Source organism: Neolamprologus brichardi, chromosome 6 (assembly GCF_056152115.1).
Source record: "Neolamprologus brichardi isolate AB-2024 chromosome 6, ASM5615211v1, whole genome shotgun sequence".
Classification (NCBI taxonomy): domain Eukaryota; kingdom Metazoa; phylum Chordata; class Actinopteri; order Cichliformes; family Cichlidae; genus Neolamprologus; species Neolamprologus brichardi.
The window spans coordinates 7,728,736-7,745,341 of NC_142109.1; the positions used below are offsets into that span (position 1 = coordinate 7,728,736).

Sequence of the window (16,606 nt, forward strand, 5' to 3'; positions counted from 1 at the left end):
AAACTACAATATTAAACCTGCCCAGCATATTCAGGTCCTGAAATCACAAACAAAGTAGTGTTTAGAACTTTTATTGTTCAACATGACATGTCCCATACATTTAGACAGAGGCAGCACATGGCATAATTAACCACCTACATGGCTTCAAATTATTGCCTTTAGCATCACAGAATTAGAGGATGGTACCTTTAATCATGTCGGTTACTCGGCCTTTAAAAGACGACAAAATCAGGTGAACCCGAATTGTTATCTGGCTAATAAGTAACAATCGAAAACAAGACTTAATAAGCATTCGCCACTTACAGAAGACTGGCTTCATTATTGTTTATTTTATGACATTTTGTTTCATTTCTGGCTAAATGTCTGAAAGAAGGTTCAGATTAACCTGATTCTTAAACTGCTTAATGGGCCACTATAACGCTTAGTACAAAAATATTCAACCAAATTTCCACATACACTATTAGCCTGATAACAAATACTGCATGAAAAACAAGTGTAATCACAGACTTTTAAATCAGTCACTCATAATAATAAGTGTGAGTGGACTATTCCAGTGGCTCCAGGACAGATAATCAGTGACAGAGTTAGGTAAAAGTGACCTCCAACATGTAGAATTTTAAACACTTTCCAAGATGTTACATAAATTAGTAGAAATATGTTTGGTTGGTGTTAATGAACATCACTTGGTGTGTATCTATTTAGAAGCCTGTCTACACTCTTCAGGGAGTTACATTTTTTAAAGTTAGTATTATTTTCATGTAAATTCGGGAAAAAAACTAATGAAAAGAAAATCGGACCAGTCAACCAATGTGAGAAAAAAAGTTATGACAGTAAAATTTCAGTCTAGTAGACGCACATATACTGCTTGTGTACTTGAGACCCATTTAAAACAGCTAATCACATTCTTTAAATGTTCAACCATATTATAATGCAGCTGAAATGTGTGCTGAGCCGTGTCTAGCACTGCCCACACAACGTTAGTGTACAAGGTTAGTTTACCAGGTGTGGCTAACGTTTCTGTCCGTGCAGGTAAACGTCCACACGTCTGTGCAGACTGTGTTCATGCACCGCTCCAGTAGCAGTTTCTGCCATGGCCTACATGCAGCTGTTCACTTTTTTAAAAGATCAAAATACTTCCATACCGCACTGGTTAGTGCATCTGTCGTCTGCTTGTTTTTCACATTGCTTGCTTTCAGGTTCTTGTCACAGAAAGAAAGAGAGGCGTGCTGCTGGGGCTACACTCCTACATAACACCTTAGAACAGTTTACTGGCATTATACATTAAGAAATATGAATATTTTGCTTATAGCGCTAACATTTCTTGCGATGACTAGTGAGGAAAGCAACATGTAGTCGCCTGCCTGACTAGTGCTGCACATCCCTAGTGTGAAAAACCACACAAAAGTATGAATAAAGTTCTAATCACAGAGGTAGTCCCTTATTTCCACATCACCTTGTTCCTGTTTTACTGTCTGAAGTCTTAATAATACTACAGGTACATGTCTTTTAAATACATCATCCATCTTTCTTGTCTGTTATGCACATATTAATTGGAGAGTTATCATCGCTGTGTGAGAAGTCATCATTCCTCATATTGAACGCAGACTCCTCCTCAGTCTGAATCTGCTCGTGTTTTCGTCTGTGGAGCCTGAGGCTTTGTGAGCGGCTGAAGCCTCTCCCACAGATGTCACAGCCATAAGGCCTCTCTCCTGTGTGGAGCCTGAAGTGATTCTTTAGGCTTGAAGCTCGTGTGAAACTCTTTTCACACTCAGGACAGTCAAACTTCTCACCTAAGTGGATTTTCTCGTGTTCCCTCAAGCGGCCGGACTGGTTGAAGCTCCTGTCGCACACGGAGCAGTGGTAGGGCCTCTCTCCTGTGTGCGTGAGCCGATGTCTGTTCATGGCCCCCGAGTGGGCGAAGCTCTTCCCACAGTCCGGACAGGAAAACGGTTTCTCTCCTGTGTGAACTTTATAGTGACCTTTGAGTTGCCCTTTCTGGGTGAACTGTTTCCCGCACAGGGTGCAGCGGTACGGCTTCTCTCCAGAGTGAATTCGCATGTGGATCTGAAGCGCAGACATCTTGTGGCAGTCTCTTCCACAGAGGCCACAGCAGTAAGAGCTCTTTGGTATGTTGTTATTTGACTCTCCCCGCACTGGCGGTGCTGGAGGGCATTCTTTTTCACTGTTTGCAACATGCTCGGGATCTTTTCCAGACACTGTGGAAATGTAAATATGAAGAGCTAAAACAAGCCATTTGAAACCACCAAAAACAACAAACAAAAAGTTAAAGCTACTAGATATTGTATGTTGGAATATAAGTTTGATGCAGTGTCTGCCATTCCTTATTTCTAAAATGGGAAAGCATCATATTTAGCTAAATTACATCTAACAAGTTTCCTGTTACATTGTAAAGTAAAATTACTGGTTTAAGATGTTGTTGTTGCTTTAAAAAAAGTGAGGGCTGTCATCCAACAGCTTTCACCATTGAAAGTCAAAGTCCAGAAGAATTATGTGCAACAATAACCTATAATTACCTTTTTTTTCCCCCCACCTCTTTAAACGACTGCTATATAGTGTTACTTAATGCTGCTCTAAATCTGGGATAAAGAACATATTCTTGCCCAGCCACTTTAGACAACACGTAGACCTTTTCCACTTGTGCCTACTTGGCTCAACTCGACTTGATTCAGTTTTGGTTGTTTTCCACTGCAATCGAGAACCACCTAGTATACTCGGAGTCGTTATAGCAACACCAGCGAAGGTCCAGCGAAGGTCCGCCAAAGGAGTATGACAAAATGATGGTATATCTGCTGCTCAGTGTGTGGCTTTTTCTCAGACTCGGGTACCACTGTATTGTTTTTTGTGTGGCCATTTCCCTTGTTGCCAGGTTTCAAAAATGACGGATTTGATTACCAGGTACTACCTCCTAATGGGAAACCTTAAAAACCGAGTCGAGCCCAGTCAAGTAGATACTAGTGGAAAAGGGATATTAGATAACCTAGTTACCCACATCCCAGTTAGTGACTACTCATCAGCAGTAGGATTTGCTGTTGTGTATTCTTACTATTGAGAGGTTGCTGTTCTTCCTCCTTTACTGTAATACTAATTTCTGTGGTGCTTTCCTGACGCTGCTTTTCAGTTTCTTCTGGTATGGTACAGTCCTCACCAACAGACACCTGCTCTGGAGTTTCTTCCACTGGGAAAAAACAACAACAACACAAAAACAGCACTGCTGATCAAACATGTTTACACTCCTCTTAATGCGTAAAAAGACACTCTGGAATGTCATGTTTACTTACCGCACAATGGTTCCTCTTCTTCCTCCTCTTTCACGATTACATTCATATGTGGGGTGGGAGCAGTGTCGTCCGGCTGGCCGATGGGTCCTTCCGGGGTATTTTCACACTGAGCTGCTTTTTTAAAACCCTCTGCGGAAGTGGGCTCAGTTGCACAAGGCACAGTCTGACTGACAGACACCTAAAAACACAATTTCAGAAGAAGAAATGGAAGTAAATAAAACACAGAGATACTACTTTTGCATATCTGTGTACTGCCACTACCTCAGAGCTGATGCTGCTGGCCAGATCTCGCTGGGAAGATTCTTCAGCTGCAGCCTGAACTAAGTCTGACACAACCTCTGTATCCGACTCCTTCTTGCTCTGTGTGCATGACCGTTTATGGTTTCTGAGAGTTCCTGCCAATGAGAAGTGCCTCCCACAGTCTGCGCAGGTGTATGGCTTTTCCCCAGTGTGAATCCTGGTGTGCCTCCGAAGCTCTCCAGGAGCAACAAAAGACTTATCGCACTGCGTGCAGCTGTAAGGTTTCTCTCCCGTGTGAGTCCGCATGTGTGTGGTCAGGGTCCACTGCTGTGCAAATGTCTTTCCGCAGTCAGAGCAGTGGTAAGGCGTGATGCCAGTATGGAGACGCTCGTGTCTTACAAGTGTACCGGACAAGGCAAAGCGTTTGTCACAGAAAGAGCACTGGAAGGGTCTTTCTCCAGTGTGAGTCCTCTGATGATCCCTCAATTCAGCAGCTGAGTTACAGCTTTTCTCACAGTCTGAACAGGGAAATTTCTTCCTCGTAAAGCCTGCGACAACCTCAGAGTGCATTGCCTCCAAGTGCGTTTTCAAGTGCCAGTGACGAGAAAAGCTCTTTAGACAGATGGAGCAGTGGTAAGGCCTCTCACCAGTGTGTGTCCGCCGGTGTAGCCGGAGCTCCCCCTGACTGGCAAATCTTTTCTCACAGAAAGTGCAAGGGAATGGCTTTTCCCCAGTGTGAACCCTTTCATGGATCATGAGAAGCCCCTTTTCTGGAAATCTCTTCTCACACATGGAGCACGGGAAAGGCCTCTCTCCCGAGTGAGTACGTAGGTGACGCTGAAGCTTAGAGGCATAAGGAAAGTCTTTTCCACATACTGAGCAGGTGTGAAGAGAAGGCGGTTTTTCATTCTCGCTTGGACCAAATGTCTTTGAGGGAGCATCTGCAGGTATGGCGCCAGGGATGGCACTCACTCCTGTGGAAACACAAAGAACAGATCAGCAACCAAGAATCTGTGTGAACAACTAACACCATGCTTATAAGCACTTCAGAAATCAGGTTACCAGATGTTGTCTATAAAGCTGACTGGGCGAGGTAACTGCCAATATTTAATTTTGAAACAGTTCCCAAATAACTAAAAAATTAAACAATAGAGTCAGTAGCCTCTCCAATGAGCTTTCATCCTGCACACAGATTCCAGCTCCACGTCCTTCGAATGTAGCTGCTGAAGATGGTCCTCATTTGGACCGTACAATAAGTTCTGTCAGTGAAGCTGGCATCTGTCTTACCGTGGAGGAAGAGACTCTCTGGAGAGACAGCTTTAGGATATCAACAGCAACGTAACCAGCCTGCAGACATGGACACACGAGACAGGAAGTGCCGGGGCCGGCTGATTAGCAGCCACTGAGCAATCAAAATGAGAGCAAGAAGATTGCTCACCAGTCAAACTAATCATGGATCGCATAGTTCTCTCTGATCGTCACCAAATACACAGTCACATGATTCATTAAAATTAAAATTCTGAACCAACTGAGGTGATTGTCTAAAAAAAATTAATTAACTAATAAACTCAGACACACTTTGTGAAGATGGTCAAAAGTGATGGATTCTTCCCCATCTTAGATCAAACATTATCACTACTGTTTTTGCCAAAATCCAAAAGTGGCTATATTCACTTATTTTAGTTTTTCTCTTACCAATTTATTTAACAATTTCAGAAGCAGGCTATGCTTCTTCAAAAAAAAAAAAAAAAAAAAAAAACTAGTGGCAGATCAGAGCAGCTGCAGGACCTTTGGAAATAATTCTTCTTGAGAAGTATATTAGAGCATTTTTCCATCTATAGTTTGTTTACTCTGGTGTAAATAAGTTTATGGGTTTGTAAACTTGTAGCTTTTTCCTGTGATTTGGTTTCTTTTCACACAGAGGAACCAAATGTGTCACTACAAACCCATGTGAGAATATCCAGTCCACTTATTTACTGAAAGTAAATACAGGAAGAAGGTGCTGTGTTCTGGATGAGTGGAGAACATGGAGAATTTATGCTCATATCACAGCTACTTAATAGGCCGTACTGATGTACTATGGTACCCGCCCGCATCCCAGAATGCAATGCATACATGGCTAAAGGGAAGTGTTTAGCTCTAACTTGCAACATATATCTGGTAGCTGGGTCAGATTGCATTCATGCTATAAATGAAACGCTTTACAGTTTGTTTGGAATTGAACTGAGACCAAGGGTCTCGGTCCAGCTGTTTTCATCCACACCAGCGTGCGATCACCATGTTCACATCTGCACAAACAAACTGCAACAAACCACAGTCTGATTTTAAACAGAATAAACACTGCAGGTGTAAAACTGTACTTTCTTTGAAACTAACTAAATCTGAGAGAAAGAAAGCCAAAAATGCCTTTTCCGATAGGCCATTAATGAGGAGAGGACATGCACAGATGACACTCTCTGTCCAGTTAATTAGATTAACAAATGCGCCTAACGTGAGAACTTCCAATTTTCCGCAAACAGTTATACTGCTACTGTGTTGAATTACATTGAATAATACAGGAAGGTACATGCCTCACACAGGAAATCACCACAAACCACAAGAATCAAAACTCCTACGACTCACACAGTATTTAAAACATCGCTAGTTTCTATTTTTCTTGTCGCTGGTTAATTTTTGCTGTTGTTTTTTTTTTTTTACTCACTCAGATCTGAGAAATCCACTTCTTCACCATCAGAGTTGATCAGCCCTCCAATCTCTTGCTGATCATCTTCAGTAAGGATCACAACTGAACCAAAGTCTTCTGGGTTTTCAGAGCCCATCTCTCAAATATACAGCCTGATAAAGGTGAATAACTGTCAGTAAACAAACACCAAAGTAATAGTTCACACCAAACTACTGTCTGCAGTTGGCCAAAAGCATCAGACTTGTTTTAGACTTTTTCCTTTTGGCCCCTATATTATAGGTCTAAAACATGCATTTGAAATAATCCATCCATTCGCTTCCGCTTATCCTTTTCAGGGTCGCGGGGGGCGCTGGAGCCTATCCCAGCTGTCATAGAGCGAGAGGCAGGGTACACCCTGGACAGGTCGCCAGTCTGTCGCAGGGCTAACACACAGGGACAGACAACCATTCACACTCACATTCATTCGCACATTCACACCTAGTGACAATTTGGATTATCCAATTAACCTATCCCCACAAGCTGCATGTCTTTGGACGGTGGGAGGAAGCCGGAGTACCCGGAGGGAACCCACGCAAACACGGGGAGAACATGCAAACTCCACACAGAAAGACCCCGGCCTGATGTTGGAATTGAACTCAGGACCTTCTTGCTGTGCGGCAACAGTGCTAACCACCGTGCCACCGTGCTGCCACGGTGGCACGTGCTGCATTTGAAATAATGAGAGCAAAAACATAAGAAGTATTTTAGCATTACATTACAAAGGGACATCTAAACATAATTTCCTAATTTGGCTTCCTGAGTAGTTTTATTTATCATAAATATAATTTTCTCTCATTTCCTGATTTGGATCAGCACATTGTGAAGAAAGGGAAAAAAATTATTGTATATATGTATGTATGTATGTATGTATGTATGTAAGTTGTTTACTTGGGTGATAACGATTCCAAATGTCACAAGCACAGACCACACAGAAAACATATTTCTTTGCAGAAACAATATTCAGGGTACTTCTTATTAGGATTAAATGTTTATCAGAATTAAGCATGACATACTGGCAGCAATAAAATAGATGTGTATTACAAATGCATTAATATATCAGGCAGACATCGGCCTTGGCCAGTGTTCTTGCTGACTGCGATTGGCAGATGATGAGATTTACTGTTGGCAGTGGCCGATGTTTATCTGTTGTGTTATCAATTTTGTGGTGGCTAAATGTTCAAAGACAGTGTGATGAAGAGCAGAAAGATGTTTGTTTTTTTGTTTGTTTGTTTTTTAAATAAAGATTTATTTATTTCTCTGGCACAAAAGACAGAATAACAGCTAAAGAAAAAAAACACGTATTTAAAAACTAGTATGGGTACATAAATTCACAAGTGGGGCATCTCAAATGATTACAGTGTTGTTTCTGATATTATTACATTTCATAATGAGCCACAGATTTTTATTTAACCCAGCTGTGATTACCTCATTAGGTTGATTTTATTTAATGCCACAAATAACCCACTGGGGCTCACAGTGACTGATGTTCTCTTCATTTGGTTGCAGTCTGCTTAAGTTTAGATCTGAGTAATAAAGGCATTCTTGTCACAGTGAGCAAACTGCCTCCATCGTCCTGCTCAAGGACACTTGGGCAGCTTAGATGCTGCTCTGTAGAGGAGGTGAACCAGGCTGGGCCTTTAATTCTGAGCTGCCTCTTCAGTGACCTATATTACTGTGAATTCGGTGTAAAAATAAATAAATAAATAAAATAATTCAGCAAGCTCTGAAGTGGTCTGCAGTGGGGGAAGCTGTACGCATACATCTGTGTCAACTGAGTGTCTCGGCTAGCTCAGTAGCATTAGCTCGGAGGGGCTAATCTGTCTCCAACCATGAAGTGTCACATTAATGTTGACTTAAGTTAAGCAGCAGCCTGAATGACTGACCTGTTGGTGTATATAAGTCGTGGCAATGAATAGCCATCTCAGCCGGAGCAGACGCACATAGTATAGACAGTTTGACCTCAGGCTGAATGATGGCTGTGAGTCGTGACGCGGCGGTGACCAGCGCTTTGGTCAGCCACCATCTCTGCCTCCATCCACTGTTATTAAACAGCTAGCCACTAACGTTTACCAGCTATGCTCATCTTAGCAGGTAGCTAACAGCCCCCTTAAACTACAACCGATATTCAGCAACTAATAACAGGTCCCACCGTTTCATGCTCCGACGTTAAAAGTGATAAATTTGCGCAGACTCCCCCTAAGCTCTGCAAACGACGCTAACTCAGCTAGCTAACACTTAACAACAGACAATAGACATTTTGACCAACCTCTGTATAGATTTTTCCCCCAGGTAAAAAAGTAGTCGCGCGACAGAAGTTTATGGAGACGACCTGGAAATATTTCTACATCTCCCTTGGGTTCATGCTCATGTGTTCACACAGTGTGTCAAATTAATGTCAACTAATGACTTACGGCAAATAAGCGTTTGGATTTGATGACAACCTTTCTAGCTTTAGCTTCTAGCTTCAAGTATCGTCGGAACTTCCGGTTGGCCTTTTAAATCACAATAAAAGCCTCGGTAATAACATTTCGTGGAGCTTTTTTGTCAATTCGCAAACATGCAAAACCGTTTTGAAATGTGTTAAAACCACACAGCAGTCAGTCATTCCTTAAATATTCAAATAGAAGAGGCTCATCAAGCACAGATGTAACTATTGGGATTCTCTGCTGCACTGCACTAATAAATGCAACATACAAAGATTAATGCATTCACGAGCTTCTGCTATGACGCATTCAATTATGTCTCTATTTACATGCAACATTTTTTTTTACTTTTCGAGTGCTGCAAATGTCAAATGCATGTGAATAATGTGCACTCACTGGCCATTTCATTAGGTAAACCTTGTCAACAACTTATAAATATATATTCACCCAATCGCATGGAAACAACTCAGTGCATTCAGGCATGTAGACATGTTGAAGAAGAGCATCAAATCACTTCAAACTCAATGAGGAAGAAAGTGTTTTTTAATTGGACACAGTCAGAAAAAAAAGAAAATATCCTGTGAGCGGCAGTTCTCTGGGTGAAAATGCTTTGTTGATGTCAGAGGAGAATAACCAGGCTGCTGCAAACTGCTAGAAAGGCAATAGTAACTCAGCCACTCGTTACAACCAAGGTATGCAGAAGAGCATCTCTGAATGCACAACACTTATCATTTTGAAGCGGTTGTGTTACAGCTTTCAAGAACACACCAGGTGTCACTCCTGGCATTAAGGCTCACCAAAATTAGACATTAGAAGACTGAAGAAATGTTGCCTGGTCTGACAAGTCTTCATTTGGACAGTAGTGTCAGAACTTGTTGTAAACCGCATGAAAGCATCCATCCTGGCATGATGTCATGACATGGGAATATATTTTTGGCACACTTCAGGTCTCTCCGTACCAACTGAGCATTGTTCAAAGCCTACCTATGCACTATGATGCCTATCGCTTTAATAACATGAATGTACCTGCGTTAGAAAGTCTATGCATAAGATAACCTAAAATCTTTCTGGAAGCCAAACACACCTTTTCAGTACCACGTTGGACGGCCTTTTTACCTTCAGAACTGCCTTCATTCTTTGTGGCACAGATTCAACAAGGTGTTTGTAACATTCCTCAGAGATTTTGGTCCATGTTGACATGATAGCATCACACAGTTGCTGCAGATATGTTGGCTGCACACCCGTGATGCAACTCTCCCACTCTACCACATTTCAAATGCGCTCATTGTCATGTTTCAGAAACTCTAATCCAATGATCAAGTTTGGATGAACCAAAAATACAAAGAACTTGTTTTTTTAAGAACCATTGACCAAACTACGGACAATGGAAGTGACCATACAAAATATACTACAGGAATACTTTTTATACTTGAGTCATCTGAGAGATTTTATTTCAAATTAACTCTTTTCAGACACTGGATATGTAACATTACTGGCTTGATGAATCTGTTAAAGTGACAACAGACTGCTACATTCATTACAACACTGATGGGACGAGACACCGTACTTGCACAGTATTGCGTACTACTTGCGAGATATAAAGATACATCAATTGGCATACATAATGCACGAGGTCAGAGTCTTGTCATCAGCTCTTTAAAACAGAGGCCACACTGTATGTGCGATTACGGGACTTTAATCAATGGATCAGACAATCTTGACCAATCCTGTCCCCATTTTAGGGTAATTATTAAACATCAAATTAATGCCATTGTGCCACATTCATAAGTATGCATATACCTCTTGAAGCTCAGAAGTCAGATTAACAGAAAGTAGTACATGTCTTTGTTTAGGTTTAATAATCAAAGGCTTCTCAGACTGCTGTAAATGTTCTTGATCACATTACTGTTTGTTTACCACTATCAGCTGCTGTTTCGGTCTCCCCAAAGTTCTCATGGATGTTTTTGGCTTCTTGTCATGAATCTTCACATGCGCTTGATAGCCCTGATAGTAATAGAAACACTTCCCACATATCTTACACGCATACGGGTTCTCTCCGGTGTGAACTCTCAGGTGAACTTTTAGGGTATCTGCTCTGGAGTAACGTTTCCCACAGATTGAGCACAGAAAAGATCGCTCTCCGGTGTGAGTCTTCAGGTGCAAATTGAGGTTGTAAGATTGCAAAAATGCCCTCCCACACTGATCACAGTGGTAGTTCTTTTCTCCAGTATGGGTTAACTTGTGTTTTTTAAGCATTTCCATCGTGACGCAAGTCTTCCCACACTCTGAACAGAGATAAGGTAAATCTCCTGAGTGGAGGCGCATATGCATTTTAACACTCTTATTATGTTTGAATCTCTTCCCACAGTTAGGACATGCGAAGGGCTTCCAGTGAATCTCGCGGTGTTCCTCTAGCTTATGTTTCTCAGGGAAGTCCATTCCACACTCCCCACACACGTGAACTGTAGCAGGAGATGCTTTAGGCTTGCTCTTCTCTTGAATTAATGTCCACTTTGGTAACTCTCCTGTGAAAAATACAAGCATATACACAATTAAAAATAAAGTAAACAAACAAACAAACAAACAAAAAAAACCCAAAACCTCAAGCTCACAGACAGGTGAACTGAATAAAATTGCTCATGATGTTACACAGTGAGAGCCTCTGCTTGAGTTCACACTAAGTTCTCATTACATTTGCTGAAGAAACTGATGACTCATCCTGCTATGTGGAAACTTCCAACCAGCAGTTGGCTGAACGAAAATGATGTAACTGTTTTTAATTGGATTTCTTTTGTTTTTTTCCCAGTTGAATAAAGGGTACAGTGTGTAAAATCTCACTAGTAGATTGCTGACTGCAGTCAACTGAATTAAAAAAAACTTTTTAAAAGTAGTCCGATATGAGTCAATGACTCATTGAAACTCACCTCTATACAATGATAGCAATACTTAGGCGAGTTGTTGGATATCCTGAACTTTTCTGTTGGTAAGTTGCTGCTGTTGTTAGCAGCTGTTAACCTCTGTTAGCTGCTGTTAGCCAGGATTAGTGAAACTTTCTTTGACTTTGTTGGACTCTGATGCTCAGTGATTGTGATCAAACTGTTTATCAGTGTTGTTCACTGTCTGGAGACGGGAGGATCACATATTTAATCTGCTGACAATAATTAATTGTGACAATATTGAGAATAAATAAGCATGTTCACGGATATTTTCATGTGTTAAAAGGCCTGACTTCTGCTGACGGCTTAGAGGTCAGAGTTGAGGAGGAAGAAGATGACATTTTGTCCAGATGCTGATCATGTTTTCTCTTTCCTTTACGTTTTTGTTTCTTTGGCACCCTTTCTCAGATGATAAAACACAGTTATTGGATTGGATTGGAAAATGCATTTGTTTGTCTTGCCGACCGTACTTACAATACACAACTTCACACTAGGGAGACGGGTCAGGCTAGGTAGCAAAAGGAAAAACAATGAAATGTGTAAAACAAAAGGTCAGATCCGGAGAAAAAAAAGAATTTCTGCTCATACTGATCCTTAAAAGGAGTCAGCATGAGGAGAAGACAAAACTACAGCACATAAAAAGCACAACGTGCACAGCTGTTGGCATACCAGTTCAGCCTGAGAAAGTGTCCTTTCGCCCATTAGGCGAAGATCAACAGTCCGCAGCCTACGCAGGTGGCCTTGAGGGATTGGGGCAAGAGAGACAGTTCGTTCTCGTCATCATATCTCTTGGAGAATTGTTGTTGTTCTCGTCGGCAAGTTATGATGCTTTTTATCTTGAATCTAAGGGTTGCAGACACCAATTAAAAGGACACCTATGAGTTTTTTTCTCCCCGACTGTTGGCCTAATACAAATGTGGTTGGTCTCTAACAACATACAGCCACAATGAGATTAGGCAGAACAGCAATGTCTATTTCGCCCACTATAGTCAAGTTGGTGGGGCAACATGGCGGCATCTACAAATCGGCGTCCGCTCTTATGCATTTTTAATGGATTTTTTTAAGTTTAGGAGAGTGCATCAATTTTTTGGAAGATGTTATTCTATTTATGAGTGAACACTATTTTTTTTTTTTAAATTAAACTGACTGTAATCTTTACACAGCTCATGCTTGTTCGACCAGTAGAGACTGCCCTCTGCTGGCACAAGCCGTGCAAAATGCATCACCTTAACATCAGTATTCGAAAGAGGAGCAGCTGTATTTTTGAAGGTACTGAAAACCATCAAAACATCAAAATGCCTAAACATCCAGGTATTCAACAAAGCCGTGATACCGGTCGAGTCTACTCAGCAGTCCATACATTTTTTAACTGTTCTTTGTGCAGCTCGGTAAAAGATGAGTAAAGAGGATTTTCAACTGCCACAAACATCTAACTGAAACAGGTTAAAGTGTCCTGAGCACAGCGGGAGGTTCCTCTCACCTCTGTGAACTTTCATGTGTGTCTTGAGGTTTCCACCCTGGGTGAATCCTCTCCCACATATGAAGCATTTGAAAGGTCTTTTTCCCGAGTGAATCACGAGGTGTCGTTTCAGGGCGTTGTGCCGGGGGAACACTCTTTCGCAGGTCGGGCAGTAGTACGTCTTCTTTGGTTTACAAAGCTCCTGGGAGCTGCTCTGTACACTGGTAGGTTCTAGAGTGAGAGTTTCTCCTCAAAATACAGAAATATCAGTGTGAAGTTGTTGCACTGCATGCATCATGTGTGTATGGTGTCCATTTATAATCAAATTATGATATTAAAGTGTGTGTAGATCTTTCTCTTATTTCAATAGTTTTCAGACATATAAAGCATAAAAATCGACTGTCTGTTACTTTGGATATCTTTCTAACAGAAGGCAAGAAGTTAAACCACAAATTAAATGAAGCTCAAAATAATATTTATATGTGTACCACAAAAAGAAGGACCATCTTTCATAATGAATGTTGGTGAAGCCCAAGACATGAACATGATTTTTAGCTTCATCTTGTGCAACACATGTACTGTCTGTCAGTCTTTTTAATACATTTTAATAACACTCCATCACCTGTGGGTGCCGTGCTGTGATCCTGTGTTTCAGGTCTGTGGTCTTCACTGGGATTTTCATCAGTGTTTGTCTCACTCCGGTTTATTTTCTTTGGCGCGTTGTGATGTGAGACAGATGGAGTGAGCTCCAGCTCAAACGATGGAGGTCTGGAGGAAGCCCCTGGTGTCCGGGAAGACTGATCTGCTGAACAGGTGTTTTCAGGTTTTTGCTCCTGATCCTGTGAACACACAGAGAGCTTTAAATTCTCTTGCTTGAAAGCAGTGTTTGCTGTGAAATGGTGGGATTTTCAACATCTACAGGATGCATTTTCTCCAAACCTTGTGTTGATTTCCAAGCAGATGGTAAGGCTTGTTTCCTATATAAACAAACTCATTATTATATTACAACCACTGACAAGGTTACACAGAAAACGGGACCGTTTTCCAGACAATCACGACTAATTAATGAATCCAGTATGACCAGTGTTGCTGTCCTCACTCTGAACGTGGATTGTTTCTGCTCCTGGTGGCTGTTCTGTTTGTTCTGCATCTACAGCATCATGCACGGTGACCTGTTTGGTGACCGACTTGGGAGCACTCAGGCAGGCAGCGCTGTAGGAATAAGAAAAGGTAATGAAAAAAATGCATTTTTATTGATACAAACTTCTGGTTCAGAGCTTACCGAACATGTACAGGGGGAACGTAATCCTGATCATCGCTGTCATCATAGCAACCATCCTTTTTTGCCGTTTCCTCTTCTGATGTCGAACCATGTTCTTTGTACTCACGTGGAAAACAAGTAATTTCCTCTGTCCTGTTAATATTTTGTAAAATGCAAAATATATTATTAGACAGTTACGACCCAATAAAACACTGATGAACACAATATACGCTGCTTTATACCCTGTTTCACATGTCAGTGCAGGCTTGCACATGCTGCTTTTCAACAAGCTGCACCCAGCATAAGTTAAATTAAAGGTGCCACGTTGTGTGCCATTTCCATTTCCATGTGGTCACAGCTTCTGAAACCTTTCCATTCAGAAATGCTGTCAATAAATTAAATCATCATTTTAAAACTGCATTTTTTATTAACTGAGGTTATCTTTGTCTAATATTAAAATGTATTGATGATGCAACTCTTCAACATTTGACAAATATGCAAAATTCTCAGAAATCAGGGAGGCGGCAAATACTTTTACATAGCACTGTAAATCTTGTAGAAGTGCAACATACATTTGAGGTTAACTATTAACACAGCTGAAACCATCGTTCTAAGTTATGGAGGCATTTATTATGTTCTTTTCTCCCAGCCCACATCAGAGCAAGACCGGATCAAAAACTACTACACCGACCAAATCTGGACTAGTTTATTTGTTTAAACAGTTTCTGATTTGTAAAGAAAGGCTGCTTAAAAATGTAACAAACTGAACAAATGTTTCAAACATCATTCGGAGCTTTAATTAAAAAGTCCAACAGTGTTTTAAAGAAAAAAACAAAGCAATACAAAAAAATAAAAACCCTCACTGCTGTACTTTATTTGTTTTACTTTCTTTTCCGGTAACTGTTAAATCAGAAGCTACCTTTGAGTGCCTATGTGCTTTGCAAGCCAGGGGGCAATCACTTCCCTCTTTGCTATACAGTCTAGCTGTTGCGTCGCAAACCCTGCAGGACACGCCCCCTGAGCCTAATCAGGAAACGCCCATCTCACTACCGCACACGGTCAGTGGCTGCAGCTGGACTACTACCAGATACTCATAATTGTTAAAACCAAACCAAACCCCTATGCTACTCAGTGACTTTAGCTTTATGATGACGCTAACGTTAGCTTGACTACAACATGACAGTGATGGACCACGGCGTGTTACATTTGACATCTTAGCTACCTTAAACACGATTCAAGCACAGGTAACTACCTGTCCAGCAGAAATGTGGCGAACTCTGCATCTGTTTTAAATCCTCTCTGTTCCCGTACGTGCTTCCACCTGTGAAAAACAGCTCCAATGTTTAGTCTGTTTTTGTCTCGGGCTAACGCTTTCGTTTCTGCTCGCTGCTTGTCGGGAACCTTCTCCTTAACTGGCTCTGTTGTGTTCGCTGGCATTAGGAGAAGGGGGACGGGCGTTTCGTCGCATGCTGGAGGTTGCTCCTCAGCCATTGTTTGTAAACTTTTCCCCAAGATTTGGAGCTAGAGCGCATGCGCAAGGTAGAGGCGGTGCGCGGCGCGTTCACGAACCGGCTGCTTCTCGCACTGCTGGTGTTCAGAGAAACCCCTGGTACTGAATGGTTAGAGAAATCGACGGCAGAACAAATGGGAGCTTTCAAGGAAATAAATATACTTTCTGGGTACCAGATAACAAGAGGGTATTTTAAATAAAAGAGAGAACAAATTCTAACTATATTGAGAGCATACTGGGCATCAACATGGAAGTAATCATGGCTACGGGTGAAAGTGCTTCCCTATGCTCTAACATAGACTCTATATAAAAAGTGGATGCAGTTACTGTGACCCCTTTCAAGACATCATGATGTACTGCATATTTTGAAACCTCAAGACTAGGTTTCAAAAGATCTATTTGGATAGGGTGACCATATTTTGATTTCCAAAAAAAGAGGACATGAAGAACTTTAATAATACTGTTTGCTTAAAGAAAACTAACTATGTAAACAATGCCTTCTCTGTGCAGTTAATGAATGGTGAAATACAAAATGTCCCATAAGCTTTTACAAGTCAACAAGACCTGGTAAGAACCCCTTCAGGTAGGTAGATTGTGGTGTTAAATGATGCCCACACCAGCATCCATCCTTCCATGCAAGGCAGGACGGATCCATGGTTTCCTGTTCTTTCAATCAAATTCAATCTACAATCTGAATTTCAAAGTAAAACCATTAGTCTTTTTAGTCATTTCCAGACAGTTCTCTGTAAACCCTAG

The 16,606-nt window shown here is 41.3% G+C and overlaps 2 protein-coding genes across 8 annotated transcripts; both read right to left on the bottom strand.

Annotated features, from left to right (window-relative positions):
- Nucleotides 1-55: 55 nt before the first annotated feature.
- LOC102794380 (uncharacterized) lies at nucleotides 56-8,735 on the bottom strand. 6 transcript variants are annotated; one of them, XM_006804354.1, is made up of 6 exons: nucleotides 8,673-8,735; nucleotides 6,241-6,374; nucleotides 3,561-4,513; nucleotides 3,300-3,477; nucleotides 3,065-3,196; nucleotides 56-2,216 (listed from the first exon to the last, which is right to left on the bottom strand). In XM_006804354.1, exons 2-6 carry the CDS (start codon nucleotides 6,356-6,358, stop codon nucleotides 1,516-1,518), a joined length of 2,082 nt encoding a protein of 693 aa, XP_006804417.1. In that variant the 5' UTR covers nucleotides 6,359-6,374; nucleotides 8,673-8,735; the 3' UTR covers nucleotides 56-1,515. The 6 variants fall into 6 exon arrangements, with proteins under 6 accessions (XP_006804417.1, XP_006804416.1, XP_087697705.1 ...); XM_006804353.2 differs by having other exon boundaries at nucleotides 8,528-8,729; XM_087841579.1 differs by lacking the exon at nucleotides 8,673-8,735 and adding an exon at nucleotides 8,145-8,504.
- A 1,629-nt stretch (nucleotides 8,736-10,364) lies between these two features.
- LOC148102476 (uncharacterized) lies at nucleotides 10,365-15,859 on the bottom strand. Of its 2 annotated transcripts, XM_087841585.1 has the most exons (7): nucleotides 15,593-15,859; nucleotides 14,362-14,493; nucleotides 14,179-14,291; nucleotides 14,019-14,056; nucleotides 13,702-13,918; nucleotides 13,101-13,310; nucleotides 10,365-11,209 (listed from the first exon to the last, which is right to left on the bottom strand). In XM_087841585.1, the coding sequence occupies exons 1-7, from the start codon at nucleotides 15,829-15,831 to the stop codon at nucleotides 10,587-10,589; spliced, it is 1,572 nt and encodes a 523-aa protein (XP_087697711.1). In that variant the 5' UTR covers nucleotides 15,832-15,859; the 3' UTR covers nucleotides 10,365-10,586. The 2 variants fall into 2 exon arrangements, with proteins under 2 accessions (XP_087697711.1, XP_087697712.1); XM_087841586.1 differs by lacking the exon at nucleotides 13,101-13,310.
- Between the last annotated feature and the right edge of the window lie 747 nt (nucleotides 15,860-16,606).